We start from the raw sequence: 11649 nt of genomic DNA on the forward strand, positions 1-11649 counted from the left end.
GTACATCAGAGTAGTAAAAAGGAGTTTCTCTTATCTTAATAAAATCCTGTATTTTATTTAAAGCACCGAATCACTCGTTCACCTCGTCCATGTACATTTCTATTTCCTGGATGGCGCCACCTTCCAACTCATTATGTAATCATATATGGAAGACACTAGGACGAGGAGCTTTGAATTTGGGATATTTTAACATTACGTAAAGAATACAGGAATCTATGCATACGAGTTGTAGAGAGGGTTCTCTTTAATCTTCACAATCTCTTCACTCTCATTTACTGCGTCAAATATCTCGTTTTTTAATTTTGATGAACAAGTTTTATCTGTTGACAGGATGACGTCATAATCATGGTCTAACCTATCTGTAATCACATATGAAAGAAATAAGGACTTATAACCCTGATTTTATGCTTTGATTACAAAAACCATATAGAAAACACGATTATTATAACAAACCAATATTGTAAAAGATTACTCAAGTATAGGTCAAAATCTTGAAAAGCAGTAAAAATATAAAAAATCAACAACTCTTACCAATACATGATGCTTTTTCTAGAGTGTAATTGTAAGAATGTGAATTCTGTTCTGTTCTTTTCGTCTGAGGACCATTGCTTTCATGAGAGCCACTATATGTGTTATGAGTCTTGCTAGGACTGACAGCTGTACTTCTCATTACGCGTTCTTTGTTGTTTTTCTCTGGTCTAAAGACCACAATGTAAATCTTGGTAAGGAAAAGGCAACTGAAAAAAACTGTCGCATGAATGAACAATGAAACACATAGAGAGATTACTCGTGCTGCGACAGTTCCTGAGAAAGCATACAGTGGTACAAACGCTAACCAGATGATAAAGGAAGTGAAGGAGCAGTACATGATCTCACGTGAATCGTTCATACCTTCAGGAAGTTTTCTTGTTTTGATGGCGAGGACGAGGCATGCAATCATCAGCAGAAAGGGCCAGAAGAGTAAAACAAAATAATTAAAATTGTAAGAGTCTTTACACGCACGGAATCCGGATAGAGGATTAGTTGTAAGATCATACATTATCTTATGTTCTGGAATATCAATTATTAACCAGAATATGATTGCAAGAAGCTGAACAGCCGATAGTGCAAGAGAAAGTAGCAACGCCGTCATCATTGTACACATGTGAGGTTTTGGTAGATTTTGTCCCTTTGCTGTTTGTTGTTTGATACCAGATCTCACATCGAACGCTCTCTTATAAACAATTAGCTTAGAAAGGACAGAAGAATAGGCCAGAGTATAACTCATCCCGATAAATAGTCGAGATATTGCACAAGAGAAAGATGAAGGATAGCTTAGTAAAATAAATGGTGATATGTATGACATAAGAATACTAGAAAGCATTACCATGCTGGTTTCAAAACCAGTGGCTTTTAGTAAAGGCGTATTTCGTTTTTGCACGAATACAACGGAAACAGCGATGCATAAAACAGAACCCAAAACACTAAATACGAGAATAGCAACAGAGAATGGACTTTCATATGAAAAATAAGAAATCGGAATTTGTATGCATTCATTTCTTTCTGCATTTGGTGTATAGCCGTGTGAGCAATCTGTACAGCTGTACGAGTCTGATGAATTAGTGATGGTTCCTGAGGGACAAGGTGTACACTCCCAACAACATATTTCTGTAATCCTTTTAATGTATCCAGGAAAACATTCCACAGAACATGCCGCCTGCGACTTGACAGCATCGAGTTCCAATTCTTCTCCTACAACTTGTATAATATAGAAAATGTCATCTTCACATGGTATTTTAAAGTCCTGAATCAAGATAATATAATTCTAAATTTCATTATGGAAGGTTGTTTTAAACAAATATAAATATGAAATCATAAATGTTATACATTTTCCTATTTCAGTCCATACAAAGTGGTTGCCTTTTCTTATGTACTGTTGGATACTGTATCTAGGTGGTCCTTCAACACCATCAACGAAATGGAATGAAGTGTTAAAAGGATCTGTTATTGAAATTTAAATGTATTATTTTTCTGTGAAAAATATATTTGATTTATATCATGTTGATCATTCTAGATTGTTAAATTTCAAGTTATTATCTTCAATTTGTGATCTTACTATTGTTTTTCTCGAGGTAATCCAACAACAGATCTCCTGTTAACCTTTCTTTGATTTCTTTACATACACCAGTTTCATTCAGACACATCTCTGAATGAATGTTTAGAATGGCATTTCCAAATGCGTAAACAGCATCCCGGACGCTGATGATATACGGGATACCTGAGAAGTATAAGCAGTAAGGAATTCCATTTTAAAGAGCAGTAATTCCACTAGTGTCATCATTCTTGTGTGATAATAAGCAGTTTGTCAATTTTAGACCTTATTTTCATATTCCTATAGGAATGGCAATTATGCGACGGCAAATTGCCAAATTAAAAAGCTGGAATTCATAAAAATAATTTCAAGGGTTTTTCAAAAGAGAGCATAATCATATATGCATTCTTAGCATTTATGATAACTAAACATAGAAAAAGTGATTATCTATAATTGTTGACTGGTTATCTTATTTTGTATATTTGAAATCCTAATAAATATTCAATGTTGTTAACCGTATCAGAAATATTGATTCATATTACTTGATTCAAGTTGCTAGGCCTTTGTTTTATTCCTGAATTTGACAACGGAATGCTCCGTCTACCTGTTCAATACATAGGGTCACGGCGGGCGAGACTGGTCAACAGGGGGGGATGCTTATTCTTCCTACCCCTGGAATTTTCAAGGATACGTGTTCCATGCCATGTTTACAGAATGACATTGTTTTCGGATTACCTCTAGATCAGACACTATTTGTTATCTTCACCTTTTTCATTTAGTCTAGAAAGTGTATAAACCAGATCAAACGGTTTGCACTTTTAAGAAATGTCTTACAACTCATCTTATTTCCCGCCTGGCGCAGTGGTTAAGGCATTTGCATTTGGGTTGCAGAGTAAGTAATGGATCCTTACGTTGCGGGTTCGAAACTCAATGCGGGACATGGAGCCCGGTTTTTCGGATAAGACCGTATAAACTGAAGTTCTGTGTCGCAGTAGGTGCTGACACAAAAAGATCCCACACCGATCAATGGCCCTAAGTGCCGAGTATAGGTTTAAAATTTGCAGCCCTCCAGCGGCAAATGGTTGCGTCTTAATATGAATGAAACAAAAGGGACGCTTAACAAAAAACAAACAAATAAACGACTCATCCTTTTAAAATGATGTTTTATCTTTAACCTCTTTTGTACATAGTTGTTATTTTCTTTCCTTGTCTATATTATGTGGGGTCTTTTAATTCGTTAAACTATTCAAAAGTTCAGTACTTTTTTTCTAATCAAAAATGTTAAAATTGTGATTTAGGATCAAATTTTACAATTATTTTTAGATATCTATGTCTCTTATTTTCTTAATTAAGTGGTATTTTATTGTTGAAATCTTCAATATTTATCCCTATGTTTAAGCGCTTTTAAGTAATTTAATTTATATTTAGCTACATTAAATAATAATAATTATAATAATGATAATAAGTACAAAAATAAATAAATAAATTCATATCTTTTATAATTCATAATTGTTCATATTAATGTTATTTACCAGTGTTATTAATTCGCTCACAATTTCCCGCTGTGCAATTTGGGTAATATTGGTGGAGGAATTCTGAATACCATGGATTCGGATTAGTTTCTGTAGTTTGGCTGTAATTAAGATATTGAAATTTATGTAGTATGATAGTAATCAAGGATCGTCCAAAGTTTTTGAAAATCAATAATTTTTTCCAAGATATGATACTACGAGAGAAAAAAAAAATCATATCATCCCACTTATTGACGTATTGGATATATCCCGAATATTCAGAAGTTTGGAGGGTTAATCCGATAGCTCCGTCCATGATATTTTCTAGCCCAACCGGGGGATCAAGCCCGGTTAATCCGTCACTTACAGTCCATATAAAGTCTTCAATGCGCATGTCATGAATTTTGCGGATAATTCTGTATGCGTTTTGATTCAGCATAAACAGAACTACCACTATTTTTCCTAAAATTTAAAAGTTTTAATGTTTATCTCTGAAAATGAAAGGCACTTTACACAAAATGGGTCTTCAATTTAGGGGCAGACTTTACTTTACTTTACCGGTCCCCAGATCCGCAAGATCCGCGCGCTCATTGCACTTTGACGTAAGATATACGTCATTCAACTTGTAAGGGTTAGTCTTGCACATTTTACGACTTGTTAGGGTTAGTCTTGCACCCATCTAAGAGATTAGGATTAGTCCTTGCATAGATTTTCGACTGATGAAGGTTAATCTTGCATCTATTTGAGAGATTAGGGTTAGTACTCGCAAATGGGTTTGTCTAGCATTACCCCGGGAGATATGGGTTAGTCCTCGCATACCATCCGAGAGATTAGGTGAGTGACTTGTTCTTTTAGATTAACTAAGAAATTCTGTTGCATCTGTTTATTTTGCAAGATCTGAATTCAGTTTCAACGGTATCTCGTTTGTTTGTTTACATGAAAAAAATGGCTAAGTAAAAATAAACAAAACTAAGCATGCGCTGCACGCGCTTCGTTGACAATAATTTTCTTCCCTTTTTACTGAATAAACAATATCTATTACTTTTTTGAGAGAACGAGATTTAAAGCTTTGTTTAAAAACGAGGTCTTAAACTAAACTTTTTACCGTAGAATTCGATTTTGGGGTCAAAAATGCATAAAACGTCATACTTTTTTTTTTTCGATCGCTCATGCGATCTCATATATATTGAAGTCGCCTAAAGGGACACTATATTTTAGTGCGTTTTTCTAGGGACCGGTAAAGTCATCCCCAATTTAGAATCAAGTTGGTTGAACCTTTTTAAAATTTCTTAAAATTACTTATTTACAGTTTCATTGTTATCATATCTTAGTCTCTCTTTCATATATATATCATCAAAAGAGCATTCATATTTGAATATAAATAGATAAAAGTACCTTTTGCGTTCTTTCTTGATCTAAGATCTGTTAAAACTTCAGTTATCTCTAAATCTGTCATATCCATCGAGGTTTGCTTCTCATAACCAATACATATGTTTTCCTGTTGTGCAAATTTTTTGATATCATTGTAACCATATCTACCATAGCTAGAATCTTCATACAGAATGCTAACATACACCCATCCATTTGCTCTAAAGAATAATAAAAGCATTTTATAAACAGAAGGCAGATGAGGTCAAACATCTTTTTGTTAATCATTACATTCCACAGGTAATTTGCTTATAAAGTGTGCAGAAAGCTTAGGCATTCAAAACACCATATTTATACTTATCTAAACGGTTTAGTGTATTTTAACCTATTTGCATTACTTTTTTCATATAGAAATATATTCAAATTAATAAACAATATCGGTTTTTTTGCCTTTTGTCCGTGATTGCTCTGCTCTCGATTTGTATTGCTTTAATGGACTTTTGAGCTTGGTTTGCAGATAGAGGGGAAGTACATTAAGAGGCAAACACTTAGGGCAGGCTATTTCTGTTTTATGAAAGCATCAAATTAACTTCTTGTACTCGTACCTGAGAAGCTGAACAATTCCTTTGGCCTGGTACGTGTCCGATGGTACTGTACGCTTGAAATATTTGTACTTTTGTCGGTCATTAAGGACTGAAGAAGTAGCCGTGCCACTAATCTGGAGTAATAAAATTCTTTACTTTGATTAAGGAAATAAAATCTTTATTATTTCTTTAAACTAATAAAAATTATAATTAAATAACTTCAATTAAAATACGAATTTGATTTTTTTTATCACATTTTAAACAAGAGATTCTTGGACCACAATACTAAGCAGAGTCATCTCGTTCCTGCTGTTAATCGGAAAATTATCAAAGATTCTTTTCCTCCTTTTGTCCCCATGAAAAAAAATTTGCCTGCTATTGTGTTGCCACACTGCCTACATCAGGGACCATGTATTGGAACATGAATCTTCATTATGTGTAGCTTCTTGCCTTTTTATATGAGTAATCATGATTTTTTTTTTTTTTTTTTTTTTTTTGGAATTGAAAGGAAGCTTTTTGAGACTGTTCCTTTTTTATTACCAATTAAATAATGTTCTATGTATAGTGGCCCTTCTCCGTCCCTCTCTCTCCCCTTCGGGCCTCATTTGACCAGATGAAATCTAGACTGAGGCTTCCGGCTTATCAAAATTGTTCTTATGGTATATAAAGTGATCCTGTACAGAAGAAGATGGAATCATTTTCTTCAACTAGATATTGAAATATTAAAGACGTTATTCAATTATCCACAGTTATGTACAATCATCTGTCGACTGAATATACCCCAGTGAATCGAAATAAAAGACACCATAGAGTTTGCCACATCTGTTGCATATGTAGATGTTTTATATTACCGATTATAGACGATAAGTGCCAAATAACAACTAAATTGTTCGGAAAATAAAATGACTTCAGTTTTTCCATAGTTATTAATATCTATTTAGTAATATTTCACTATCAACTACATATGGTGTTAGCATCTTCCAACTCATTCCATACTCTAGAACATGTTCTGAGTATACGATGGATTTTTTTTAACCGAGGCAGGCTTCCTACATACAAGGTGGCAGAGGATAGTTTCGGATTAAGTACCGGTCAAAAAATATTTTTAAAACAATAGAGAAACCTAAAGTTTGAATGCATATTATATGTGATTTTATTGCTAGAATATTTTATGTGTGTTTTTGGATGGAATTGATGGCCTTGTGTATTTTATTGATATATGACACTTTAGTGTCAATATACTACTATTTATAGGATATGGACTCGAAATACGAAACTAAAATCGAAAATCACCCATCCGGTATTCCCTCAGAAAAGCGGGGTGGGTTTATAGGAGGAATTGTAGCTTGAAAATGAGGTGGTTGAGCCAGTATCTCTTACTGTTCAGTGGTATTTACAGGTGTTTGTCTGCATTTTATGTGGTAGCATAGGGCATTAGCACGGGCCTAGGAGCTGTTGCGGATCCGGTTAAAAAGTAAAAATAGGCTAAAAATTTCATGAAATCGTGAGGTTGTCCCTGTGCCGTCATTTTGGATCAATGTGTAAGATGTACATTTTTTTACTCCTAAAAGCTTCAATTCCCTCAAGGGACTAGGCCATACTATTGTTACAGAGAGAATTTAAAGTTTTCCAATGCGCATTTTACAAGCAGCTCAATTTTAAGGAAAACATCAGCCAAATGTTTTGATTGCCAAAAAGACTGTCCTCTGCCACTTAAGTGGCAAACAGCGATAGACCTCATAAAACAACAAACAATACAATTCTGTGAATAGGACATAAACACGGTGTATAGACGAATATTGACCCCCAATAGAATAATGAACGGGGGGGGGGGGTAATTTTTCAACGACAAAAAATGACCCCAAGCCGTAGAAAAAATATTTTTTGTAGAAAAAAGAGCCCTAGGGGTAATTTTTTTTATATGTGCGTCCTATAAAAAATTGACCCGCGTTGAAAAATGACCCCCTTTCCAACAAAGTGATACAAAATTTATATTAGGTGATTGATTTCAAGGTTTGAACCTCAATCTTTGATTCTTCTTTATGCCCTTTTTGATCAACACTGGACGAACGCACAATAAACAACATTACATTTACATGCATAATTCTATCTTTTAGGCCTACTGGGTTCTCAGCACATACTGAAAATCGCAAAATGGCTAATATTGGTTGTAATACTTAATGTAATCTCCCTTTATGACTGTCTTCCATTAGTTTCATATTTGGATATTTGATTGAATATACATGTAGACATTCATAGATAAATAATAGACAAGCGGGATGTTCTGGCTTTTCAATGGTAAACATATCCTCCAAAGTATTCAGCAAGCTTTGAGTACGATCAACTTTTTGAAAAAAAATTGAAGGAAAACATATGAATGAGATGAGTTTCGGAAATAAATTCAGAAAGTTATACAATGTAGTATATATATATATATATATATATATATATATATATATATATATATATATATATATATATATATATATATATATATATATATATATATATATATATATATATATATATATATATATATATATGTATATATATATATATTGAATGACAAAAAAGTCGTGCAAATGGTGTAAAATGTATGTATCGCGAATGACATAATATCTTGTGCGAACGACATACTGTGGATATATTTCGTAATGAAATACTGTTGATATATTTCCTAATGAAAAAAGGTGAAGATAACGAACAGTGATGATTTTAAAATATCCACAAAGAATGAAACTCTGTTAAAAGGGCATAAAAAAGGGTCCCCGCAAATTGCAGAGGTGGGATCAGATGCCTAGAAAGAGTATGCAACCCCTCTTTCCCCGTCACACCCGCCGAGAGCCCTATGAATAAAATAGGTAAAAGTACATTCTGTTGTCGAATTTAGTATGAAAAAGGCTTAGCACTTGACCCAATTATAGGTTATATTTGTTAACATGGTCATTGATACGACCATTGAATTTACGAAACGCAGACTTTAAACGAGGTTGTTGAAACCCCTGTAGCATCAACTTACATGTATCTGTCAGCAGTCTGCATCGATTTAAAAATTAATCGTGCTCTTGGGTATCGAATAAGTTGGATTACGTAAACATCATATGCAAATGATAGCGGAATATTACTACACAAATAAGGAAAATTGACGATGGAAAAAACTGAAGTCATCCCGTTTGTCAGACAATCTAGTTGTTAGTTGGTCTCTATCGTCTATAGTCAGAAGAACGTCCAAATATGAAGCAGACATGGCAAACATAAGAAGGACATAAAATTTCTGCATGTCTGAAATATATACAACCGTATAATGTGCATTCAATTTTATTTATAAACAGTGGTCTATGGGAATTTCTTTTCAAATATATAGAAAGTAATAAAGAAGAATCCCAATGTACATTTAAGTCTGTAAACATGGTCGTCTGAGGGTAGGATGCGTACATGTAAAAGGAATGATTTTTTTTTAAATCCACTTTAAAACAGTGATACATTTGTTACATCAATATGGAAACATTTCGATACAGTGTAAATTGAAGTTTATTTATGTTTTCAATTTATCATTAAATAGAGACCATTTTATATACCTTCCAGGTGAACATAAGGATTTATTTTTTCCTACATTGAACTAAAATAGATTGAAAACAATTCTGAAGAGTTATTTCACCTGCATCCGAATTCCACTCTAGTGAACATAATATTCAGGCACAAAGAATCAGAAAAGAGGGAAGTATTGTCCCTCCCCAATATTTTGAATGTAAATTTTAGCAATTTCTAGTTTTGAAATGTTCATTGAAAGTCTTGTAAACACGCTCTCTCTCTCTCTCTCTCTCTCTCTCTCTTTACAAGGAATAGTTTAAACTTGAGTGGACAAGGTGAATATAATCTTCAGCGCATAGAAATAGGGGTTTTGTGGGGTGTCCTCCCCCTTCCATTTTCATGAACATAAATTTTTATCTTTTCCCTTGAAAATGTTCATTGCAAATCTGGTTGCCCTACCCTCAACGTTTTGATACAGTAGAGTAAAAGAAAATACCCTATACATACATCAATAAACTTTATGATTGGTACATCAACGATATTTCTAAGGTAACTTGAATTTTAGCCTCTTATAATGTTCCATTTCCCCTTTCGATGCTATGCCTGATATGCTCAGGTGAGCATTTTAGCCAACAGGTCTCTTTATTTGTAATTTTTTTGCCCCCTAAAAATTTCGACTTTGATCTACAACGGGTCATTTTTCTTCTCGTAGGGTATGCAGATTTGTAGGGTGATAACACTTTTTCTACGGGCAAAAGGGGCATTTTTCGAAGTCGATTAATGGCTGGGGGTCATTTTTTGCCGTTGAATAATGACCGGGGATCATTATTCGACGGCGAAAAATGACCCCTATCATTATTCTATGGGGGTCATTATTCGTCTTTACACACGGAACTCCTGAAATTTCAGAGGTGGGATTAGGTAACTGGGAGGAGTAAATATCCCCTGCTGACCGGTCACACACGCCATTAGCCCAATGTATTTATCAAGTAAATGGAAAATTCCTTAGTCAAGTTAAGTATAAAAACGAATGCCTAATAATTGGTATGAAACAAATCAGCCAAAATTCAACTCAGTGATAGGTTATATTTGCTGATAAGATCATTATAACGACCAAAGCAAATATAAAATGTTGACATTAAACAAGATCGTTGAAATCTCCGTAACATCAGCTTATGTACGAGTAGTTTGCCTCGTTTAAAAACTGCTTGTACTCGGAGCATGCTCTTGAGAAGAGAATAAGTTTGGAGACATAAACAAAATTTGCAGGTAAAAAGCGGAATATTACTACATGGATAAGAAACGTTTGTTATACAACTTAGATTCTAGAAGGCCTTTGTTGTTTATAGTCAGTTCAATATCCAAATATCAAACAGATGTGGCAGATATTGTGGAGTCTTTTATTTCAAGTTCACTGGGAGTCGATAATTACATTACGTTGTTGTTACAGTCACTTTTAAAGTCAGCAGTTCGTAAGATCTATGATCGTTATAATGACTTTGTTAAGAAATGTAACCTATCATTATTTCTGTTTTTACTGCCGTTTCCATACCATTTGAAAGGTCTTTACTTTTACGCTTTATTTGACTACGGAATATTTCGATCACCTGATCAATATTTAAGACTCAAGGCGGGTGTGTCCGCTCGACAGGGGATATTTACTCCTTCTAGAAACCCTTCCCCATCTCTTCCCTGGATCCATAATTTAAGATATGTTCATAGATTTATATCATTTGCGGGCTTTTTTTTTTTTTTTTTTTTTTAGATCGATCACTTTTTTTTCTCTCCATTTTTCATTATTACGAAAGTATATACATGTACATATTTACCTGTGGTATTTTGAAAAGAGCAAGCAGACTAGCCACGTATTGTGTCTCCCTACTAGTCGCTGGACCAATAACTCCTATCACCCGTCTGGATGTCAGTGTCATACAGTTATTGTATAAAGTCTCCTGTTTTGTGTAGAAACTTTGCTGAGCAAATTCTAAAGAATATTCCAAGGACGGGTTAATACTGTAGCATGTATCATGTGCTATCAAGCCTAACGATACCCCTTTCTGTTTCAAGTAAACATTTACTTCCGATAGCGCAACTATCGTGGCATCCAAGAGTTGAATTCCACTGTTTGGGTCAATGTTTATATCACATCCATTGTCCTTTGTAAAATGAACGGAGAAGAGTCCTCCCAGAATGAAGTCTCCAGGAATATAGAGATATGTTTGTCTGGTTTTGCTACAAATCAATGACCCCATTACAAGCAAATAAAGCGTTAGATATTCTATTTGTCTTGCAGCATCCATTTTTGAAGTTGTAGATTAAAAGTGCTACCTTTCCATGGGCTTGAAACTTCAATTACTCTTTTCTGTTTATTACGTATTATGTACTGTCTTTAACTTATAAAGACAGCATAAGGAAATTAACCATGTGAAGATGTAAAACTTTGTTCATAGTGCATCTCTTTATTGGCGTACATTGTTTCCTTATCATTAGCAACGCGCATATCATTTTTAATTCATTACAGTGGAAAACATTGCCAAAGAGGCATTTACATTGCCGAACAATATACAAGGAAAAACAAGTTTCA

General features: G+C 34.1%; 1 protein-coding gene across 1 annotated transcript; it reads right to left on the bottom strand.

Moving 5' to 3' along the window:
- Positions 1-213: 213 nt before the first annotated feature.
- LOC133191751 (metabotropic glutamate receptor 2-like) lies at positions 214-11365 on the bottom strand. The gene is made up of 10 exons (XM_061327487.1): positions 10895-11365; positions 5556-5668; positions 4978-5171; positions 3831-4044; positions 3604-3704; positions 2096-2257; positions 1867-1980; positions 1587-1737; positions 532-698; positions 214-359 (listed from the first exon to the last, which is right to left on the bottom strand). The coding sequence occupies exons 1-10, from the start codon at positions 11363-11365 to the stop codon at positions 214-216; spliced, it is 1833 nt and encodes a 610-aa protein (XP_061183471.1).
- Between the last annotated feature and the right edge of the window lie 284 nt (positions 11366-11649).

This window comes from Saccostrea echinata, unplaced genomic scaffold (genome assembly GCF_033153115.1).
Source record: "Saccostrea echinata isolate AGI-Se365-2 ecotype Australia unplaced genomic scaffold, CSIRO_AGI_Sech_v1 ptg000024l, whole genome shotgun sequence".
NCBI classification, from domain to species: Eukaryota; Metazoa; Mollusca; class Bivalvia; order Ostreida; family Ostreidae; genus Saccostrea; species Saccostrea echinata.